The sequence below is a fragment of the Grus americana genome, chromosome 20, assembly GCF_028858705.1.
Source record: "Grus americana isolate bGruAme1 chromosome 20, bGruAme1.mat, whole genome shotgun sequence".
Lineage (NCBI taxonomy): Eukaryota > Metazoa > Chordata > Aves > Gruiformes > Gruidae > Grus > Grus americana.
In genome coordinates this window covers 8,369,156-8,392,942 of record NC_072871.1, presented here as the reverse complement: position 1 = coordinate 8,392,942, position 23,787 = coordinate 8,369,156, and the positions used below count along the sequence as shown (strand labels likewise).

At 52.7% G+C, this 23,787-nt stretch overlaps 1 protein-coding gene across 4 annotated transcripts in view; it reads right to left on the bottom strand.

The window, feature by feature from the left end:
• Window positions 1–6,448: 6,448 nt before the first annotated feature.
• NR6A1 (nuclear receptor subfamily 6 group A member 1) overlaps window positions 6,449–23,787 on the bottom strand; it is a 98,093-nt gene continuing 80,754 nt past the window's right edge. For 3 of the 4 annotated variants that reach the window (XM_054848473.1, XM_054848475.1, XM_054848476.1), the window contains 6 exons: window positions 23,581–23,738; window positions 22,472–22,699; window positions 21,558–21,812; window positions 16,765–16,886; window positions 14,362–14,514; window positions 6,449–13,357 (listed from right to left, as the gene is read on the bottom strand). In XM_054848473.1, the coding sequence (XP_054704448.1) occupies window positions 13,269–13,357; window positions 14,362–14,514; window positions 16,765–16,886; window positions 21,558–21,812; window positions 22,472–22,699; window positions 23,581–23,738 (1,005 nt within the window). In that variant the 3' untranslated portion in view covers window positions 6,449–13,268. The remainder of the gene's footprint in view (window positions 13,358–14,361; window positions 14,515–16,764; window positions 16,887–21,557; window positions 21,813–22,471; window positions 22,700–23,580; window positions 23,739–23,787) is intronic. The other variant, XM_054848474.1, reaches the window with a different exon arrangement.

Sequence of the window (23,787 nt, the reverse complement as noted above, 5' to 3'; positions counted from 1 at the left end):
TTACAGCCCAGGGTGGGAGGGAGGGGGCCGTGGGCACGGGGCAGGACACGTCTGGGAAGAGCACAAGCCCACAGCACCCACCCAGCGCCGGGACCTGCAGCCGGGGCCTCCCCAGCCCTGAGGGGTGGGGGGGGGCTCCTCCATGCGTGGGGCCCTGTGCCCGGGGCCCCTGCGAGCTCACAGCGCCCACGGCTGGCAGCTCCACATGCGTCCAAATGGTGTGAGAGGAAAGTGGGTCCCCCTGGGCTGGGAACGAGCGGGGCAGCCAAGCCCCTGGCAGCGGAGGTGTGTTTGCCACGTGGGTTCTCCCACCCTCCATTGCCGAGTACCGTCCTGACGCGCAGGGCTAGGCGCTGGGGAAGAGGCCACGCACGACACCTCCTGTCCTGCCAGAGCGGGGCTTTGCTCCCACCGCCGGCCCCACGCTCCGGCCATCCATCACCATGGCGTCTCCCTGCCTGTTCGCACTCAGGGCTTGCTTTTTGCCTTGTCCTGCCGTGACGACTGCCCTGAGGATGGACTGGCTGCCGTGGCCCCGAGCCCCTGCGCCAGTGCAGCAAGGGCTGTGCCATGGCTCTGCCCCAGCCAGGCGGCCGCTGACACACGGGGCGGCATGGCAGGACGCATCATCCCGAGCTCAGCGGTCAGGGAAGGGCTCATCCCCCTTTGGCATTGACGCAGCCCTGACACGGTGCGACGATGATGGGCCCTGCAGTGTACCCATGCCAAGGGGGGGGTGGCAGGGACTCCCCCAGTGCTGCAGCCACGGGGAGAGGAGCGGGAGCAGCAAGCTGCGCAGCCCTGCTTGTTTTTTCCTCATTCTGCAGCTGAAGAGAGGAGAAAAACTAATGAAAACAGAGCTCTGGAAGAAGCGCCAGGCCTGGAGCGGCTTCCGCCCCGATCCCCAGCAATTATCAGCCACATGCCAGATGTTCCGACGCGATGCCAATGTCAGAGAAAATAAATCTGTGGCAGGTTCAAGGTCCCCACCGGGCCGGCATGCAGCGGCTCGCGGCTCAGCACCGCACGAGGCGGGGACGGAGCTGCTGGGCGGCCGCGGCCGCTTCCTCCTGCCGGGCATTGTTCCCCCGGGAAGCCCCGGCCTCACGCCGGCCACTTGCTATTTTTGCAGCAAGGTGCTGTCAGGGGTAAATACGTCCCCACCGGCCTTGGGCACTTTCCTTTGCACCGGCCCTTGCCAAGGCCACGGCCCAGCTTCTGCAGCGGGCGCGCGGCCCCGGGTCAGGGCCAGTGCACGGGCCACAGTGCAGCCCAGCAGGTCCCAGCCAGCGGTGGCGGGAGGGCGGATTTGGGAAGGCGGCTCCGGTGCGGCTGCTCAGGGGCTGGGCAGAGCCAGCTCCAGGCAGGGTGGGTGCGTGGGGCTCCGGCACCGGGAACACCCAGGCCCCTCTGCAGTGCGGGTGCCAGCCAGGTGCCAGTGCCGACACTGGGACCCTTTGCAGTGGTGGCACCAACTTCTTACCCATACTATTGCCCTTCTTCCCCACCCGGTGCTGGGCTTGCGCTGGGACACGGGGCCGGCTGTGCCCGAGGAGACCCTGGATACCCCTGGCAGCACATGCCCGCGCAGGCAGGAGCAGCCGGCACACATGGAGCCCGTGCTGTAGGCTGTGTGCAGCCCCAGGGGTCCCTGGGCACAGGGAGGAGGTGCAGACTGGGGTGACATCTTGGTGGCCGCAGCACCCAGGAGGGAGGGGTGGGGTGGCCCTGGGCTTCTAGCCACACAGATTCCTGGGGATGTGCTGGGGAGGGGATGGCTAGGGGTGGGCCCCAAAGTTGCTGCCCTACCGCAGCATTGTCACAGCCAAGGGACCGGCACAGCGTCCGCTTTGTGCTCCTGGCGGGCCCAAGCGCCAGCACATTTGTCACCAAAGCCTTGGCTTTTGGTCCAGTGACCGCCCTGCCCCATCTCCTCCCAGCTGGGCCATGGGGCGGGCACAGCCGTGGCGCAGCCAGAGCGCGCAGAGCCACACCACCCGCTGCGGGCCGTGGCCGTGCTTTGGCTCCTTGCTGGTGCATAGCCTTGATGCTCAGCAAAGCATATCTCCTTCTGGGATTTTATCTCCATCCACTCAGCTTATCGGCGGCGGGGCAGCCCTCCTGCCTGCGCCACGTTCCCGGAGCGTGTCTGCAGCAGGTGTGGTCAGCACTACTGTTTGCCAGATCTCGCTGCCTGCACCGCCTGGCTGCCCGCAGTCCCTGACTCCGGGGCCCGTGCCGATAACGTGCGCGCGGCGAGGACTTTGGCGATAGCGTTCCCGATGACATTACCTTGTCCCCCGCATTCTTCCGATGCCACGCACGCCTTCGCTCGGGGGCGCAGGCAGGCCCGGCGCATGGCGGCGTGTGCAGATGGTGTGCAGGCAGCGCCGGGAAGCGCTGGTGGTCTCCTCCCGGGGGGACTCATTGACAGATTAGTCACATAGTTCTGCATAATTGGGACTTGGATGCAGCCTCTCTTTATGTTTCCTCTTGGCAGTTGCCAACAACATGAAGCACTCCTGGGTCAAAATGACAGCCTTTTGTTTACTATTCCTGCTTATGTGCCTCATTTTCTTCAAGGATAAGAGCTCTTTATAGGAATCTTTATTGTGATGAGGTTAGCAGAGAGAAAGATTTCTCTCCAGCTTTCTCTCTCTTTCACAGCTGATTAGCGGGGTCAGCCCATGGGGACAGCGACGTGGAGCTCCAATCCAGCGCCTGCCACAGGGTCCCCCAGCCGTGAGCCGCGTCTGCTCCGGTGCAGTCCTGCCTCACCGGCCCCGCCAGCACACAGCGCCGTGCAGGGTGCCCGTGCTGTCCTGTGCCCCTGTGGGACCACTCCCCTCCGGCTGGTAGGGGCTGCAGGAAGGGGATGCCACCAGCCTGAGCAAAGGTACCACAAAACCCATCCACCCCCAGGAACTTGTGCAGGAGCTCACTAGGAGCACACACCTCTTGAGTGTGCTGTTACTGTCCCGGCCGTGGTGGCCCATCCTTGGTCTGACCTCCGCAGTGGTGATCAACCCTGTCAGAAATGCCAAGAGCAATTCTCACACCTGCACGTGGCAAACCAAGACGTGAGAGACTTGTGATGGTCCAGTAAATGGTGATCCACCAGTCTACTGCAGGCAACGGACTGGTTTTCAGGTTTGAACTCCAGAGGGACAGTGACTGGGCAAGAGGTGAGGAGAGATGTGAGAGCAGTTGGTGACAAGATGGGGAGAAACTCAGGGAATAGACATGGCCAGTGATGGACATCAGTGGAAACCCTTCCCCACATGGCCATCCCAGCAGATCCTTCACCCATTGCTGGGCTGACCCCACCACTGAGGCATGGTGACCCAGCCTCACCGCGCAGCCCTGTCCCAGCCAGTGCCCATGGGGTGACGCTCCTGGGAACAGCAACTCTTTCTAAGAGGAAAGCAGCTTATCCTTGAAAGTTACTTTCTGAAGGTCAAGAGTGGGACTGTGACAGAGCAGCCTGACAAACACATCTCCCAAAGTCCTTGGGCCCGATAATGTATGTCCCATGCAATGTTGACACTAGTGATCCACCAAAGATCAGGTTAACAAGTTTGACGTTAGTGACAGCGTGATTTGTTCAGTGCTGGCTCTGAATTCATAGAGCGGCTGGCCTTCGGTGATAAACTATTGCACTGCGCGCACGAGGCTGTGGCAGTTGTCACCAGCCGGAGCACCGAGATGAAAAGGAAGCAGAGCTCTAATCAAAATACAGTGGTCAGTAGAGGTTGAGCTGAAAATTAAAATGTGCTGGTACTTTTCCCACTCCAGCCTCGCCTTCCAGGCAGCCCTTTGTGTCAGTGTGGGGTGAGGGGAGAGGTCACCCCATCGCCCCATCGCCTCTGCACGGCTCCAGCGGCTCCTCTTGCTTGGTTTGAAGGCGAGGACAAACCCATCGCCCCACGTGCGCGAAGCCTCCTCTGCCACCTCCCAGGGAGCCCTGCCACCGCTGACCTTCAGGGCCCCCTTACAGGGAATAAATCCAGGGCAGTGCAGCGTCAAAGCCGCTCGAGCTGCACCGCAGAGGAGGAGAACCGCTGTAAATAAGAAAAATTAACACAATAGAGAGGACAGGAGACCTGAGAGCACTCGGCAGAGGAGCGGGGCAGTGCAGCTCGTGCCGGGATTGAAGCGAGGATGCGATAAACCCTCTGGGAGGAGCGGGTAGGGGGTGATGGCCGCCCTGCGGCGAGCAGCCTGGCAGGGGCAGCGGCAGCGGCAGCACAGCCATGAGGTCTGTGGAGGCACTGGGGGAAATGGAGCGGGTTTGGGTCAGTGTCAGCAGGGAGCAGCACCCGGGGTGACGGGGAGACGGCCGGCTGCTCTCCCTCTGCATCGCCCCAGCAGCCCGGGCGCTCCTGCAGCCTCTGAGCCCTCCATGTCACATCTGGCTTCCCTATGGCCAGTTCCTGCCACATCTGGTCTGCAGAAACACCTAGAGATGGGCTGCTGGAGCAATTCCCCTTCCCAAACTAGGTCTTCTCCTCCCGCTCCCCTCTGCTCCCCACATGTTCCCATGACGCCCTCGGGGAGGGGCCATGCAGGGACAGCGCAAGGTCATGACGCAGGGCTTGGAACAAGCGCCCTCCCCAAAAGTGAGCTGTCCCGCTGCAAGCGTGGGACTGGACCTCAGGTGAGGCTGAACGTGCTCAGTGCTGATTTATGATCCGACGCGTTTATTGCATCTGCTGTGAGGGATAATTGCAAGCACAACGCTCCAGCTCGGGGAACGACTGCTTCGCCTGGCTGCAAATGACCGTCACGGGCCCAGGTCAGGGCAGAGCCCTGCTCCGCCAGGTCCTCGGCTTGGCCCAAGTTTTGGGACAGCTCTTCTGAGCTGCTCCCCCGGCCAAAGCCCCTTTTTAGGTCTGAACAAGCAGATTTCTGTTGTCTCTGGAGAACAGACACTGGGGAATTTCCTATGCACAAAAGCCCGTGCCAGGACAGCCCTGCCCTCCCAGGTGATCTTCATGGATCCTTCTGCTCCATGCAGGACCCAGAGCCACTGAGTCTCTCCCGTGAGCGCGGCCAGGGAGGGCTGAGCTCTTCATCCGCCCGCCCTGCCCAAGGAACCGGCCTTCCCCGGGGGCACACGCGCCCACCAAGGGGGCTGAGGGCAGAGACCCGGCAGCGCCGCTCCTCAGCCTCCCAGAAGGGACAGCAGAGCCACGCGTCGGCTCCCCCCGCAGCCGGGGGTCACAGCAAAGGGGCAAGTGGTGGAATGAAAACACTCGAAAACCGGCCAGTGAAGGAGAGCAGACTCTCATCCCGCACCCCGCTGCCCTGCGGCCGGGGACAGGCTCTGCCGCAGGCAAAACCTGCTGGTTACAATCCGGCAGCTCTGTGTTCCAAGCCGTCAGTGACGAACTCCTTCAGCTCAGGAGAAACACGGGGAGAGCTGCATCCCTGCGTGCCAGAAGGCAGACACTTAACTGTTATTTCTTTGCCATAGAATCTCCCGTTATTAAAATAAGTGGGGGAAAAAAAAAAAAAAAGTCCTAAACACTCTTAAGCACAAGAGCTCCTAAACATTAAAAAGGAAGAATTTCCATTTTTATGAGTTTAGCAATGCGGAAAGCGCTGGCAGCCCCGCGGGAGGGAGCAGCAGAGCGCGGGGGCTGGCTGCTCACTTGGAGCTGCCTTTGTGGCAGCGCAGCGTCTCCCTGAGTGGGCCTTAATATGCGCTCTCTAATAGGCGTGGAAATGTAAATATGAAAAGTGCTTCTTAGTCTTTTAACTTGCACCCACCTCAGTGACACGAGATCGTTAAATGATTTCTGCAGTTTCTCTCCGGAGCACGCTGGTCAAGGATTTCTGGTGCGTTTGCTTGTTTGGATTATTCCTCCCGCCTGCAGCAGCGGCTGCTGCACAGGTCTCCTCCCGCTGCCGGTGCAAACCCTCCTCCCGCTGCACCCTGCGGCGATGGTGACCCACCCGAACCGCTCCGTGTTCTGGCCATCCCACAGGTAGGAACCCCCCAGGGTGACAGCGGTGGCGTGGCCATGCCGTGCGTGCCATGGCGGGACCTCGGGCTGCAATGGTGCGATGACCAAAAGGAGAAAACCCATCCTCCTGCCTTCGCCTCTGGGGCCTGGGCAGGGGAAGGGAATCACCACGGGCCCGTTGTACGGCAGCGCCCAGAAGACCGTGCAAACCTTCACGCTGACCTTGCCCCCACTCCCATCCCCCCGCGAGGCACAGGACCCCCCTCAGCTCCTGCCACACAGGTTCCCCCCAGCCAACCCAGACCCACAAACAAGTCCATCCCCGGCTGCTCCGCCGCAGGATGGCGGCAGGCAGGGCAGTGCCGCAGCTGCCACCCAGACCAGCGCCGGGCTCCATCCCCCTGCCAACGCCTCCCCGCACCGAGGGAGAGCCGCTGCTGAAGGGGGAAGGTGCAAGCAAACAGCAGACACCACCGGTGCAGAACAATTCACATTTATTAGTTCATACAGCTAACACTCGCTAAACATGCGTTCAACACTTATTGGTCACATTTCCACAGGTAGTCAAGTCACAGAGCAGAGCAGCAGAGCAGGGGCAGGTCGGGCTGACATGGACCCGTGCCAGTCCCACCGCGCGAGGGGGACCGGCTGTGCCGCGGCGCGCCTGAGATGTGCCAGCAGAAACATTCATTTGGTCGTAGTGTAGTGACGGGAAGGCAGCTCCCGAGAGGCGCAGCTCCGCTCCTCAGGTGCTGCGGGGCGAGGGTGGCAGCGGCCGGACACGCTCCCCTGCCCCAGCCCCGGCTCTGAGCGTGCCAACGTTCACCGTGTGTCATGCCGAGGCAACATCCTGCTTCCCTGATTTACACAAGGGATTGTGGGAAAAATGAAGTGTTTTACTGGCAGAAACCATCACCTGGAACGTCAGTGGAAGGACCCAAAAACCAGGACCAACCCGGCCCAGAAACGTCCCGCAAAGCAGCGACGGGCTGACACAAGCACACAGCAACAAACCCGACCCGCTTCCTCCTTGAGCTGCCCACACGCTCACGCCCAGGACACACGCACGAGGGCTCCATGAGGTCCCAGGCTACGACCGCAGACTCTGCATCACGTCTGCACCAGCACAGAGCTGGAACTGGGGCCGTAGCTTGATGGGCACCAACAAAAACCAAACGGGCAAGAGCCACATCCTGCCCCATGGCTGCAGGCGGGGGCTGCGCTCCCCCGGGAGGGATGCTGGAGCTCAGCCCTCCCCTGCAGCATCGCAGGCGTCCGCCTCGCGGTGCAGGGACCTGGCCGCAGCCGCAGGACACTGTCCACGCTGTGAACAGCGGCTCACTGCAGCAGTGGCTGTGGTGGTCACCACCATGGCACAGAGGTGCTGGGCGAGAGCGTGGTGTGCACAGCCTGATGCCTTCCCGGGGGGAAGCAAAGTCAAAACCATCACCCGCAGGTTGAAATGCTGCGGCAGTAACAGGAACCCAGCCACAACCCACGGGAAGGGAAACAAAACTCCAGCCATCACGGCCCTTCTAGGCTGGCAACAAACACTGGCAGTATTTTTTTTCACACAATCCCTTTGAGATGATAAACAGGATGTCACACGAGGTAGTTTTGTTATGGAAATTGAGTCAATAATGTTATCAACTATTACAAGACATTTTATAAATTGAAAGAAAACAATGAATCACAAAAGGCTTTGTTAAGGTTGATCGTCATCTGGTTTCAATTTCTGTTTCTTTTTGCCCTTGGGGGCATTTCTTCCACTGAACCATGTTGCTTCTTTCATAGACTTGCTAGAGGTCAGCTGCACAGGAGGTCTTTTTAAATTTTTTTTTTCAAGGGGAAGATATTGCCTGGATCGGCCTCACCAGCTCTGTGCAGGGCTGGTTTAAACTCAGCTTTGCAGATCCGGGCCAGTGAGGCTGCTGGGAAGGCGGGTTTCAGCCCCTCAAACTTTTGCTGCCTCCTGCCGAGCGCTGGCGCTGCCCGGGGCCGCGGGGATGCTCCTACCAGCTGTCCCTGAACTCGTTTCACACGGGTACCTTTCTCAGTCTGAGTCTACAGCCTCACTGACCCACGATGAGAAAGTTGTACCGACTGGCAATTAAGACGTTCTAATTCATAAGCAACAAACTGAGTACAGAACACGGACTGGCTGCCAGGGACATACTGAGAAATGCCCATTTTCCCCTTTTCCACAAGCACTCAAACACATTTAACATGGGAGGCAGAAGGATGAGGTAATGTGGAAACACAGACAAACCTCTCCCAGCCCTCGGAGCTGACGAGCCTTCAGCGAAAGCGTGAAGTTACCAAAAACGACGGTTATTTCGCACTTCCCCACTCCCCCGGCGAGGAGGAGGGCTGGGCGCCGCAGGGCAGAGGGGCTGCAGCCAGAGAGGCCGCAGGGCAGCTCCGGGGCTGCCACGTCCAGACCCCCCCTCTCCCCGCTCGCGAAGCCCCTCGGGCAGGGCGGACCCCCAGCTGCCAGCGAGGGCGAAGGGAGCCGCAGGTCCCCTCGCCACGGCCTTGCGACACACCAAACGGCAACGCGCGTCTTCGGGACACTTCTCCCATCAGACCACATCCAAGCCTTCCGCAGGCAAACCTCCCATGAGCCAAACCAAAAGTTTTTTCCCCCAAAATCTCCATACGGGGCTCTATTCAGCTTTCAGCGGGTCTTCCAAACAAGTCATGAAAGAAGCAACTGTTGCAACATCAAAACTAGGGTTTCTCTGGGTCACATTTTAAATACTTATCCCTGAGCTTCTGTGCATTGCAAACAACACACCGTGAACCCAGAGAAACGCCACAGCTTGATACTGACATCCTATGTATTACCCTCGATTTACACATCATCTACAACTTAAAAATTAGCTTCATACTTAAACTAGTTCCCCAAGTTTCCCCCTTTCTCCTGCCTTTTATGTGGCAGGGATGATTGCCGCTTATTATCCTGAGAAATAACAACATTTTCACAGACACCAAGCTTCATAGCTTCAAATCAAAACCAAGAAAGAAGAAAGAATGAACGGTAAATAGCACATTCACAGGAGAATCTTTTTTTTTTTTCCATTTTAAAAAATGTAGTAAAGATAAAAGAAATTCAAGTTTTTTTAAAAAAGGTCGGTTTGAAGGACAAGACTTAAGCTCCTTAACCTGAGGTGGTTGCGGTTCTGTGCAGACGCCTGAAGAGCAAGGGCAGGTTCTGCCGTGCGCGGCAGCGGGAGGGACGGGCAGCGAGCGGCACCTGGCTTGAGCTCCAGCCTTCGCACGGGCAACTGCAGGGTGGGGGCACAGCCGCCCCGGTGAGAGCAGCCGTGCCGAAACGCCACAGCGCCCGCGAGCCCCGCTTGTTCTGCTGGCGCTGCTCGCTCTCGCCGGCTCGCTGGAAGCAACGCCGCAGCACCAGGAACTGGGGCGTCACTGGGGCAGTGGCTTGCCCCACAGCTGGCAACCGACTGACCGCTTTGGACGGATCGCCCCGAAAACGCCGTGTTCCTCCTTCGGTCTTTGTGTGACGGGAGATGGCAAAAGCTCGGGATTTAAGAATTACAGAGAAATCCGGAGCTGCACCCTGACGACCCAAAGCAAGCAGTGCCTCTGCACAGCACTGCGGGCTGCCAGGCACGAGATGATAAAGACGAACGCCGCTGGCATTATTACCAATTAACAAAGCAGCTAACGCATATGCAAACCAGCTGGATAGTCAGCTCCTGCTGCATCAGTTTTGCCACGGCCACAGCCCATCGGGTGAGGTACCCAGCCTCTCTGAGCATCCTGGTCGCCCCTCCATCCCCCCACCCTCTCGAGGGGCTGGGCACGCCGAGGACCAGGACTCGCTACAGACACAGCGGGGCCGAGGTCCAGCTCGCGGGACAGAAGCCTGAGCCAAAGGCAGGCTGCGGAAGAAAACCCAGCGGCTTTCACAAAACGTCTGCTCAGGTCCAGCGTCTCGCCGCTCGAGCTGGGACTCGGCCCCATCAGCGGGCAGCAGATTCCTGCTCCCAGCTCTGTACGGGGCGCTGAGCTGCGAGCTGTACAACGGCAACCGGGAAACCTCGGCAGAGTCCCTCTGAGTACGCGAGCCTGAGCACTTCAAATTTATGTCCCAAATCTCTGTTCAGATTAAAAGTAACTCTTCAGCTTTCCGTCTGCACAAATGCTATGGAGGAGAGGAGGGGGTCAGTCAGCCAATTTATCTTTCAAATCGGGGATAAAAATTGACTTGTCATGGCAGAAAATTCTACCAAAGACTATTATTGTTGATTGATTCCTCTATGACAGAAGGTCAGATAAGCAAGAGCAGATAGATACCAAAGATAATGAACTTCCCCCTACTAGCATTAAGCACAAATAAAATATGAGTCCCTGTAAACCGAATGTTACGTGAAGAATGGAACAAAAATTCCAACCTTTCCAGGGTGTCCTTCAAACCAAATTCACAAATACATCTAGTGACTGACCTAACGTCTCTACGTCTCTAGCTACATTCCTACCTTCTCATAATACCTGAGTTTGCAATGCAACACATTCACTTTACCCTGTTTAAAAAATACAAGTCATTAGAGGACTTGGTGCAGAAGATATTAAGAATGACTGTCCAGTGAGCTAGATTCTGGTTCGGTATATCAGCTGCTTCCTTACTTGTCAGTTTAGTAAGGCTTCTCTACTCCCTACAATAAATGGGTTATTTGTTAGTGGATACTGCTGCCAATCAACCTTTGCAAAATTTGCTTTATACAACAGAAAGCAGAACATTCTTGTCCACTCATCATCATAAATGACTTTAGGTTTTTTGTTGTTGCTGGTACAGCATTAGTCTTGGGAGTCTATTCTGGATAAACACAGAATATCTAATAGATGATTTTTCTTGGGTATTTGGCAATAAGATGACCGCTTTTATGTACACTAATTAAAACAAACTCTTATTCATCAACAGATTATAATAATTCAGTAACTGTAGAATAAAATTACTCCTATGCAATTTTAACAATTCCTTGAGTGTATAAAACAGCAAGCCAGAAGATAACCCGTAATAAAAAGATCATATCAAGCTATTTGGAAATTAAACTTAAAAGCTGAGAAATACTTTCTAACTTACAAACAGATACACTAAAATCTTCCCATTCACACTTGAGGTATAGGCTGTATGCAGAAGGCTTTCCTGAGAAATATGCGCTTGTCTCATTTTACAGTCAGCAAGTAAATGAGATTTACGGAACCACCTTTGGATTGTGAAGCTCGATCAAGCCGAACTGCCGCTGGGCCCAGCAGCTGTTACCCGTAACATCCTATTCAAATAACGAAAAATGAGCAGCTAGTGGACTTTTAGAAAAGGGAAACCATCACGCTGGAAGATGCCCAAGCGGGATTGCAGAGGCGGTGATGCCGCCGTGGGTCTGCGGTCAGCCAGCCAGCGGGGCTCCAAGGAGAGGTCCGACGGCCGCGGCCAGCGCCCGGTCCACGGCACAGCTGCTGACCAGCCGAGAGACGTGCCAAGCCAGCGGGTCACAGCGCCTGCGACCGAGGCAGCACCCGCTGGGTGAAGGGCAAGAAAAGACGACTTTGGTGAGCGAGATTTTTCTCCTGTTCACTATCACATTCATCTCACAGCAGTTCGGTACCTCTGAGCGTACTCGCTTCGTGCTGCACAGCCGTCACCAGGACGAGACAGAAAGGTAGCGACTGCTCCCTCCTACCCTGAAGGAACAGAAGTTGTTTCCCAAAATATTTTGGAAATGGCATTCAAACATTTGTTGATGAACCCTCTTGCTACACAAACATCAGATTCATATCTAAGGACACAGGGAAAGAAATCCAGCCAGAGCGACACGGCTGCCTAGGAGAGCGACTGAGTCTTTCAACATTAATTCTTAACGAAGGAGATGAGACCGAGATCATCTCATCCAACCTCACCACCACCACCACGAGCAGGAAGCCATGAGGTTATTAATGAGAATACCCAAATTTCGATAAACGCCAGCACTTAGCAATTACTCAAACCAGTTGTCATCAAACCAGTTCTCCGTGCAATGGAGTGGTGTGGAAGTTGTGAGATGGAAAATCCAAGCCTTGCAACACCTAGGACAGGACAGCTTACCAATTACTGCACAAATACCTTTTTTTCCTGGTAAGAAGAGATTCCACAAGCAGCAGAACAGTCCTGGCAGGATATGACTATGCATTCCCTGAGTCCAGCAGAGAAAGCCGTGCCAGAGGACACCGGAGTCCCTCACCCCGTTACACAGGTCACATCTAACCACAGGGTACGTTAACTGTTCCCAGAAACAGGCTGCTTGGGATTGCTGCAATGCAGAAGCCTCCTCGGTAGTCAGATACCACCTTGCAGGAATACGCTAAAAAGGGCAATCCTGCCTCTTCTCTAAGTAGGTTTTTCCTGCTTTTGTGAACCTAAAATGGATGTTAAGGAAGTAATGAGAAATTACTTGCAGTTCTCTAGCAACAAGAGTAGCTTGGTGTAACACCAGGAGCCTGCTACGAACTGCAGCAACGCAACGTCAGTCGCATGGCAAGGTGCTGCGGCCGCAGCGAGCGGCCAGCTGGTCAGGCTGGGCTGGGGGCAGAGCCCGCTCCGGCAGCTCCCAGGAGGGGCCAGGGCAGCGAGCCCCTCGCAGCTCGGAGCACCACGATCCCGCTGGGGAACCACAGGAGCTGCCACCTGCATCTGGAAACTGCCAGGGGAAAAATAACCAACTGGTTAGATAGACTTTGCCTTCTTCTCCACTCCCTGCCTTTTTAAAATTATTATTAAAGAAAAAAAGGTTGGCACTTCTCTAACACCCACTTCTCCAAAATCGTCCGTTTGGGATACTAACAGCTCTGTCGATGCAGTGAGGCCGTTTGCTCTCTACGACAAACGCTTTTGGATACAAATCATGGAAAGAGCAGTGCGCGAACAGCATCTTCTCCTTGAGGTAGTCTTAGTCATCTTGGTCCCCAGCCCCCAAATACAAAAGAACTAACCCTAACAAACACTGTAACATTAAACATCTTCACATTCTGTAAACCGCTGGAGAATGCATCTGCTGCATTCATACAGAACCATGTGCATCGTGTTGAAGATCATACATTCAACTCTGTCGTGAAATAAATATATAGGAAAAAGAGTTAAAAAAAAAAAAAAAACAAAACCAAACAAAAAAGATTCTTGCTACAATGGCAGGGACGCCCACCGCCCGTCTCCTGCCCGATCGCGTTTGCCCCTCTCCCGGGGTGAGCCCGCTCCCTGCCTGAGGCACAGAGTAAGGCACCGGCCGGGGCCAGCCTAGCTCACTCTTTGCTCACGCTCGTCTTGCAGGAATGTAGAACGGCCTTAAAAAGGAGAGGCAGCTGCTCCAAGGGGACATTCACCATTTTTCCTGGTAAGAAAAAAAAAAACCACAAACCAGAATTAGCAGCCACTCCTGAATCAGATTTCAGAGACACCTAAGCCAGCAACGCTGGAGACAGTCTTACCTTGAACCTCTCAGAGAAACAGTTAATCATCCTACTGCTCCATTAGACATTTGATATTCATTTGGACACAACAGGATTTATTATTTACTGAATCGAAAGCAAAATAAATGGGCCAAGTCAGATCAAAATGATTTCTCCACAATGAAGCAGTATTTATAGAAACTGGGAAAGACTAAATACCATCTCTCCTCAAACTCCCTTGTTGATCTCAATGAGTAAATTACAAGAGCTACTCTCTGATTATTATCTAGTTCATTACGGCAGAGTAGGATGAAGCATACGGAGCCTTGACACAGGGCGGCAAGTATCTCCCTTTGCTCTAACATTCAGGAACAAACAATGTTTTAGTAACTCCAGACCTTGTAGATGTAATTAGTGACACAACTGCATCTCAAAATTCACCTGCGGATTTCAGAGGTCCAGAGGAGCTGAAACCCGGGGGTTACACGGCACGACTGCCCACCGCTCTGCTTATCATCTGCTCCTTAATTAAGCAGCATTTCAGGGATGTCTCTATTTATTACGAGGTAACTACTCAAGCCAGGATTACACCCTTTTGAGACAAACTGCCTCCGAGTTGGGATTGAAAGGAAGAAAATACATTGAGAACCTGACCAAAGTGGTTAAAGGGTGGCAGGTCAGAGCAAGGCACGTCTTCTTGGGAGCAGGGGACGTAACGCCATGTCCGCCAGTGTCACAGGGACAACTTGCAAAGAGCCAGTCTGGCTGGTGAGCTAGGGGTGACGGGAGATGGGCTTGAAGACGGGGGAGAAGCTTTGATAGAAAAAGGTCCCACACAAACATCCTCCACCAAAGTCAACAGGAATTTCACTGTAATAAATTTTCTTTTAAAAGCAAATTTCTAACTTGCACACGATCCCAGTGGGAGAAGAGCTCAAAAAGTTACCTGCAATATATCGTATCTCTGGCAAACACATCATTAAATCCGGAAAACGGTTTGGCTGGTGTGGGTATTTGTACTCCGTGAAGTCCTGGCAAACATACCAATACCGCTTGTTCAGCTGCTCCAGCTGGGACGCGTTGGTCAGACCCCTGATGTCTGAAAGCGAATATGAGCAGAGAAATGAAAACATGCCGAGTACATCCTAGAAGAGCAGCAGACTCCCACTCATTGCCATTTCTTCAGGAAACAATAACTGATTGCTAAAGCTCTAAGCTGGGTCCCTGCTACGGAGACTGGCCCCGAGTGCCCCGTTGGACAAACACTAAAACTCCCACCTCCCTCCTGGCGTGCCTGCATCGCGGGTGTGCCTTTACACACGCGTGTGGCTACGGGATTTCCTTCCATGAAGACCAGGATGAGAACAGCTCATGTCCTAAGCTGCTCATCTGCAGAGCTCAGTGGATGCTCCTGGAGATAACAGCTCCAGCAACCTTAACTCCCCGCCTGGCTGGCGTAAAGCAGCTCTGTGTCAAGGTTTGGTCCTCACAGCGGATTCAGTGTAATACTTCCTCAGAGAGAAACATGTTGATTGTAGCTATATCATCTTGGCTGAGGAAAGCGCTCAACTCTATAATTCAAGGTATCATCATATTTCTCCCCATCTGCTTATGAATTATGTCATATGAGCTTTATAAACTTGTCAACTTCTTATTTTTAAATTTAGCTTTGCCAATGTCAGGCAACATACACAAAGGACGAATGGACATTTCCAAGCTATCAAACTGGCTGGAAGGCCCAGTGCCACCGTTCAGTGTGATCAACGGCACCGGCACACCACTGGGGTCCTGGGCAGGATCCAGCACGGGGGAGCACGGAAGCTGTGGACCCTCGGTGCAGGCTCAGTATCGTAAGACCATCTGACGGAAGAGGCATTTATCTACTGCCCAAAAGCTGACTTTTAAAAATAATTCTCAGGTATTTCACATAAAAAATTGCAAACTTCAACTAAAAATAAAAGAAGACAGGAAGTTAATGAAAATACATTTTGGAAAACAATGGAGACAGCTCGACAAGTGTATTATCCAGTGTCAGGAAACTGCCCAGGGAAGCAAACCGGAACCTCAGCTCGGCAGAGATTGAAGCGTCAGCACTATCTCCTGCTGGAAACGGGATGGGGGGAGGGAGCCTGCAGTGCATTTGCACAGACTGCAACTATCTTTTACAGTACAAAAGACTCCAGGGACATTTATTTCCAAAATTACAGCTCAACGCCATCCATTAAGCATTTGCCTCTCAACAGTTTTCTTCATTTACGACATGAAGAAACGTCCTGCGAGCCCCCACAGATGCAGGGCCACAACAAACGACCGGGAAAAGGGATCCAGGAGCAGCGGATCGAGACAACGTACAAGAGTGGAGACAGGGAGAAGCACTACTGAGGAACAAACCCATCTATTCCGAACTATCTCAGCCCACTACAGCTGTTAGGAAACAACCAGGATCTTCTCACATGTTGAGGAATTACTCTGCATGGAGTTTGAGATGGCCAGGGTCTTGCAGCAGCCTGGGCTGCCAGCTTTAATACACAGGGTAATCAACAGGAGGACACAGCCCCTTCTCAGGCAGAATTCATTGCCTGCACATAAATACTTCATTCGTGATTACTTTTCACTTTGAAGAGTTAGCATTAGGTATAGAATCTAAGAAGTAGGAGGCCAGCTAGGTGACCTAAGTATATATCCTGAAGGTAAGTATTTTAAAGAGTCAGAAAAGCTCTAAAAAAGGGGAGGACTGGTTTTACAAATTCACCCTTTAAAGCAGAAAAATGAACAAATACATCTTCTCGTTGGGAAACTTTGAAAGGCTGCTACGCAAATAGTCAACGTTTACTTCAGAAAAAAAAAATCCATGTAAATTAACTGGTTCTAAAGTATCATTTAGTTAATTGCCTAAACGGTTACGTAAAACAGTAACGCTTTCAGGGAACACATCTTTGTCTGACGAAAAGTTTGTTAGCAGCTGGTAAGTCATGGCTCACCCAAACCTTATCCTGAAAGGTTTCACCAGCCCCTCTGCTCTGTTCTTATTCTGGTATTGGTACCCTTGGTACGTACATAAAATGACACACTTACTGTCCTTGGTGCCTATAGGTAAAGGCAATAAAAATTGTCTAAGCAAACGAATTCATCCACTTCCAGGATTCCTTCATGCGGGTACCCAGGTATCCCACTCCGCACGGCGTATGGTCTGCATGATGGCAAACTCGGACAGAGAGGTTTCAGAGCTCGAGTCTCCTCGTGGGTCTCGGAGCCCTTCCTCCCATTTCTCATCAGGGAAGCAAAGAGTGCTCAGATTGTTTCAGAGAATTTCCCCAGCGGGGCCGATACCTTCTCTGCGTCGACTCACCTTGATTTAGGAAGTTAATGGCTTTCATGCATGCGTACTCCTCGTTGCTGACCTTCAACTGGTTAAATTTGCGAAAGAGGTAGATCAACCGCTCCATCACCTCCATCCCCTCTTCACTGAATCTGGAGGACAGAGATCACACGTCAACATATACAGGACACGGTCCGTACAATAAAGGCAAGCAGCTTATTTTAATAACTTCAGAGATTTTAACGTCTTGCAAGAGAATTAAAAAAAAATTGTCATCAAAACTGCTTGAAGTCTGCTGACACCATTAAAGTAGAAGTAAGAAGGAAAATGACTCAATTACAAACTTGACTGTAACAGATATTGTAGCAAAAACCCATCTCTTGGTGATTCAGTTTATCACCACCCTGCTCGGACAGAGGAACAGGTTGGATGGAGCCAGGAACACACAAAAACTTCTTGCATGCTTGTAGGCACGCTGCTGTGCCTCTCTACACTTGTATTTCCCCAGATTTCAATGAGGATCGTGCCTTCGCACTTCGCTGGGCTAACGAGAGGTTTAACCAAGCAGTTTGGGGAATGAAATAAGATTTCCTAGAAACGTGGAGAGATACTTGTCTTGCCTGGTGTTGCACTGCATCTATCCACAGCAGAAAGCAGCTCACACCACGTTATACAGCACCACGCCTTACTCCTGATGGACAAAAGCACCTCCGGCAGTCCCTGGAGTGCTCCCTCGGAGTGCTTCCCCCTGCTCAGAACGCAAGCTGCCCCCAGCAGCGTGTCACGTGTTCTCACCCCTCCCTGCCTCGCACCTTTCTTCGATTTGCGCTTTCCACCAGCTGCAGCAGCCCAATGTATCCTGCACCGGCCACCAACAGAAATGCCGACGCATCTTTGGGGGCCTGGAGGTGTCCCCAACAGCTGTACAGCTGCACAGCACCCTGCACCCCCCCAAGAGATCTGGGATCGGTGCTGCTTTACCGCAGGTTACAGAGGAACGCTGGTTCTCTGCCACAAACACACCCAACCTGACATCCGAGTTGTTGGGTTTCAACAACCCCCTCCAGTCTACGAAGCTGCTAAATGAATGTTAACCTTTGCCTGCAGAATCAGTGCAACCCCCAGGCTTTGGCTCTGCGCAGCGCATCTCAGTGTGTCGGCCAAACAGGGCAGCACCCAAGCAGGGCTGCTCCAGCGGTACAGGGCTGCAGCAACACGCACCCCAGACCCGCCGCAGACGCTGCCTCCCACAACAAAGTCCATTTCCGACAGCAAAAGTGCCTACGGATTCTCGTATCTGCAGAGTGCCGCTGGAAGCAGCCTTGTTTTAAAGGCAGAGGAATTACACTGACGCCCGTACAACAGTGGTGCACACTCAATCTATCTGACGGTGAGGTGGGGAAGCTCACCTCCCAAAAATTCCCAGGAGTGCCTTGCAGAGATGCTGTACTTCCACACAGCCGTAGTTATTCCCTGTTGATTACAGTTTGTTAATTTTCCTTGGCTGAGAGCTTCTGGGGTGGGATACACTGCAGGAAGGCTGGGATCCTTCTCACAAATACAAATATGCATGAAACCACAAATAACCAACGTCAAAGGGAGTGAAACTGCAGGCTGCGGTCTGAGGCTGAATCGTGCAGGCTGAAGAACGCATGTCGTTTCCTTCTAAACTTTCCCCTCAAATAGGATGGGGGCCACTCACTGGACTTAATAAATGCCTATCGAAATCCAACCAGAAAAGCGCTGCTGCTAGTGTGGACTGTCAGGGACCCTCCGCTGGGATCTGGATCCACCGGCGCTACCAGCCCTGGAGCATCCCACCAGCTACAGCCGCACTCATTTCTGAATCTGTGCCGTTTGCTGGAAACAAGCTGCGCGTTTCTCCCGAGCATCCACGCTTGCCAAGGGAAGCCAGTGACGGACACGGGCGGGAAAGGGGACGCTGATGCACAGGGAACATAGATCTCCCCAAAATCTCCTGGGAAATTGCCTGATGGAGATTTTGTGCGTGCAGAACAAAGTCACCCTATTGAAGGGGGTGCCGGCTTCTTCTTCAGGAGCGCACGGTGAAAGAAATGGCGTAAGCAACAGGCGGAAACAGAGCTGGAGGGCACAGAGGGCTGCCGGTGCCCACAGGCACGCTCTGGGACCATCCCACGCGTGCCAACGGCCAGAACAGCCTCTCAGGAACACATCTCTCAGCAATAGCCCCGTTTCAAAGAAACCACATATTGCAAAAATGCTCACAAGTGGGACAGAAGTGTTTAGGGAAGCTTTAGCTGTGTTCTGGCATTGTGCAGCACAAAGAATAAGAGCACATCCAGAAAGCCATCTCTGAATAGAACGAAAATAGAACCTTTTTCACTGAATAATACCTTATTTTGGCATGTGTGTTTGTTTACTTCAAAGTTATTTGTAAAATGCATGGTGGAGTTTGACCTCCGAGAAGTGAAAACAAGCTATCTGAACTGCAGGTCACTTCTTCAAGAAAGTAATATTGTAAGTGATGAAAGCCTTGTCGGCTAATCTAAAGTTGTACAAGTTTTCTTGCTGTCAAGTTGACATTAAAAATCTTGCAGGTGCAAGATTGCAAAGCTCAAGAAGTTAATGAGCACAAAGACCACTCAGTCGTCTGTTGGGTTTAATTGTTTTTAGAGCATGCACATTTTTACCAGCCACTCATCACTTCATAAATCCAGGAGAGCTCTTCTCTCATTCCTGCAGTTGAACTGTCTTACTTTTCTGTGCATACTTTCCTCCCCCTTTCAAACAAAGCTGTTCTGTTTTTCACAGCCCTATTTCTTCTCGAGGACTGACTCCTCCACACACTTTTCCTCGCAGTTTACACCAGGCAAGTTTCTGGCTGGGAGTTATCGGGATCAGCTGGGGAAGAGGGGGAAGGGAAGCGCTATCAGGAGTGCTGGGGGAGGTCAGGAATCTATTCATTTCATATTCATCTCCAGAAAAACACCACAATAAAAAGAAAACATTTGGTCTAGCAGGCAAACAGAACATTTAGCCAGTTGTTAGAAGTGATTAGAACACAGGGGGGCTGGGGAGCTCATCCTATGCCTTCATTCATCACCTACCTAAGCATTAGCATCGCTCCCGTCATTTTGCTAAGTAAGAACAGAAATTAACCCCGAAGTGCCAGATTATCACAGCTCAGCGAGATTTCTTCAACCGGCCGTGAGATATAATGAACGTGGGTTTGCAGTCATTACCGACCAGTGCCAGAGCTCTCCAAAGAACAGGGGCTCTTTGAGAAAACCCCCAAGTTGGACACTGCTCCAAAAGAGTCCTCACAGATCTGAAGGGACCGGCTTTTCCAGGAGTGCATCGGAGAGGGAGACTGATACCCACGAACTATCCCACTGCCGCCTGCAGTCAAGCGATGGCTGAACTACCATAAAGACAACCGAGAGGGAGCCGTGCAGCTTGAGACCCCTCATCTGTGCAACTTCCCGCTAAATGGCTTTTTTGGTGTGCATTTACCCATGTTATTAATGACAATGAATGATACTCGAAAAGCTAAATGAGAAGAAGAGACTGCAGAAACATTCCGCTCCCCAGAACACCTATTTTCATCCATGTGCACAGATCTCTGAAGAACTTTCAAGGCGATCAGCTCTGAATTGCTGGTTTCTGAAGGGCGAGGATTCCTCCTTTGTCTTTTTTCTTACCTCTCGCTCGTATTTATCGCAAACCCAAAATGAAACAAACACTTCTCTTTTGAGGCTCTGACCAGGACAGCAGGAACAAAAGGACGGCTGAGTGCAGAACAAGTGTTATTGTGGTTTTCTATGACCCTTACTGTTCCTCGCAGGAGCAGCACCAGATGCATGATGAATGGTAGGGCAGAACGGCGCCGCGGAGGAACCTGCCCCAGGAAATGAGACACCTGGGCCCAGCTCTCGGCTCCTCCACTCCTCCGCCGTGGTCTCGGTCAGCCCCTCCGGTTGTCAAAACAGATGCACAAAGGAACCTCAAGGAGCCGTTAGATACTGCGATGGCAGAGGACCACAGCAGAATTTTAAATCTCCATTTATCAGGCACTTGGATCCCCTGGTGACTCTTGCAAAATCTCCAAGCCTGGCAAGGGCAGAGCGCAAACAGGGCAGATCTCGAAATGGAGGGTGGGCAGCAGTTTCTGTAAATCCTGCCTATTCTGCCGTAATATTGTGAGATTGCGAGGCTACTACCAAAAGAAGGATCTGTCTGGCACCGAGACTACAAAACAAAACACCCGAACCAAAACACAACACCCTGACCAAAATGATAAATGAAAGGCAGGTTCCTCAGAGCATCAGATAGCAAGTACTATGGAAAAAACAAGAGCTAAGTTGCAACATCTTTAAATTTATGTAATCAAAACAATGAAATAGCAATTAATAATGAACACTTTGATAATACAGACAGCCAGCTTTGTGAACAACCTTTCCACTGGCCCAAAGGGTTTTTATATAAGACCTTCCATCCTGCATCTCAGGGTTACCCAAAGTGATGGTTAGTTTTACTCTCCCCATAAAAAGGCGGTTTGCAGGGCTGTGCTAGAGGACGACAGCATTGGTACGGGAACCTCAAACAGCACCATACAGCACCATGCACCTTCCCCTGCAGAAGGAAGTTTTGATCCAACACTGCCTAACCATGGCGTACTTTCTAAGCCTGCAACAACTGTTCCCTAAAAAAAGGAAAGGAAACCAGCCGCAGGTGAAGCGGCCCATCAAGGAGAGGTAGTTAGTTGGTCACAGGGTGCCTGGCCGCCGTCCTCCATCCCTAGATCTCGCTCCCTTACCCGCGGGTTCAGCCCAACGTCTCACCTGTGCAGCTCATCGTCAGAGGGAGAGTACTTGGAGGTGACGTCCGCGAGGTCACCAAAGATCTGCTTGCTGTAAACAGTCAGTGAGGAGAGCAGGATCAGCTCCTGCCACGTAGAGCTGAGCAGGCAGGTATAGTCCTTGATGGAGAGTTCACAGAAGAACGGCAGCTTCTTGATCCAAGCAATCTGCCTGAAGAGCAATTCATCCGCCAGACGACACAACAACGCAAACAGCTCTGCCTGAGTCACTTTATACCTGCAGGCACAGTTAATATGAAAGCATAAAAACAATTAACAACATTGAATGACATCATCTGATGAGGCACTTCAAAAGCAAGGCAAATGCCACAGGAATTTATGTTCAAGTGCCCAATGTGCCGGTGCCCAGGGTGTCACCTGGCAGGGGGAGCCGCGATGGCCAGCACCCAGCCTGCCCGTCCAGGGGCTGTGGGGGGAGCCCCCCCGACCCCTGGGGTCACCCACCCACCCAGCACCCAGCCTGCTGGGCACGGTGCAGGTCAGCCTCAGAGACAGCCCTGCAGCTCTTGCCAATGGACTACCCAGCTTTTTTTCACCCATGTGTATTTTTCCAGCTACCGTGCTTATTACTGGGCCGTTTGTACAGTTAATGCAGTCTCGGGGCTGAAACCCATCAAACCCCACTCTCACACAAGCAAGGGCACAGCCCACCCACGGGACGTGGTCTGGTTTGCTGCTTGCACTGCGGCTGCACCCTCTCCCAGGGGACACGCTCCCCGTGCCGATCGGGCCAGGAACGCACGCACCCAACTGGCCCCTCGCCATCGGCGGCCTCTGCAGCACAAGCTGGAGCCGCACGTGCCGGCAGGGAGAGCCGGACGCAAAGAACAGCCAGGAACAGGCAGCTCTGGGCTGCACCACGCCGCGTACACTCACCCGTCCTCAATGAGCATTGGCGTGCCGAGCGGCTCCAGGTCTTCTGCTGACACCAACTGATTGATAAGACTGTGCGACTGGGGGTCCAGGCTGCGCGTTTGGGGAGGCATCAGAGCCGAGTGAGCAGAATAGCTAAAAAGGTGCGGGAGGTACTGATAGTGCGTGGACACCGGCGTCCCGATATACTGATCCCTGAGTGCAGCGAATCCATTCAGCTCCACGGACCTACTGGAAAAGGAAAAGCTTTTTAATATACCCCCAAAATTCCACTTGATTCATTAAAATGTTGCATCCAGCTCCATCAGAAATGTTAATAAAAATAGGGAGGAAAAAACCAGAATGGAGAATGCCTTTGTATTTAAACCTTACACTGGAAATAACTGAGAGTGTGCAGACCAGATGCCTTATGGTCGCCTCACATTGAGCCTGGCTCAGCACTAGTTCCACTTAACGGAGATCCGGGAACTGCTGCTGAGCCATTCGAGAGCAAAACAGAAACCCAACTGTACTGAGCATTTCCACCCCAGCTTCCTTAAAGGGCCAAAATTTAGGATTGTAAATTAAGTATTTACACAGCCAGTGAACACAAATCTCCTGGCTTAAGAGGCAACTGAAAGCAGATGGAATGTAAGTCTGAGATGCTCACTGTGTTTACAAGCAAAGGCTGCAGCAGGAGGCTAGCACTAACAGTAACCGACATTAATATAACACCATCAATGAGTAACCCAAACGAAGTCATTTATTTTCAAAATCTGAGCACAGCGCAGAGAAAGAGCTTACGCAGAACGAGCAGTGAAAGGTAATCGATGTCCCATGATCTGCAGAAAAAACTATCAACATGAATTAGGAGATATATTTTAAATATAATTTTAACTCAACATTGCCTTCTTTTTCATTTGCTCATGAGCATTTGGCCTCCCAGTTCAATTCTTTTCAATCCAGTGGCTGTCTGTCTTAAAACACAGTTAGAGATGTGGGAACCTGCCGTATGCTCAGTTTACGCAAAGCCGCACTCGTGGTGTATTTTTCCTACATTGACCCACAGTATCTCTCAGGGAAAGACAGTCGGGATTACTGCAATACGGAATTCTTCCAGGGGTCATTCCCACCTTGAGGATGGAGTAGAAACGGGTGAAGGCTGGTTGCTCTCAGAAACTCCATTTCCAGGGGAACTGTGGTCACTGTCTCCGTTGTTGCTCCATGACATGTTTGCCTCTCCCTCAAATTCTTGCCCAGACATAATTCTCTCAATCTCTTCCTCTGATATCTGTCAAATGCAGGACCATTATGGTTATGAGAACAGAAATAAGGCAGAG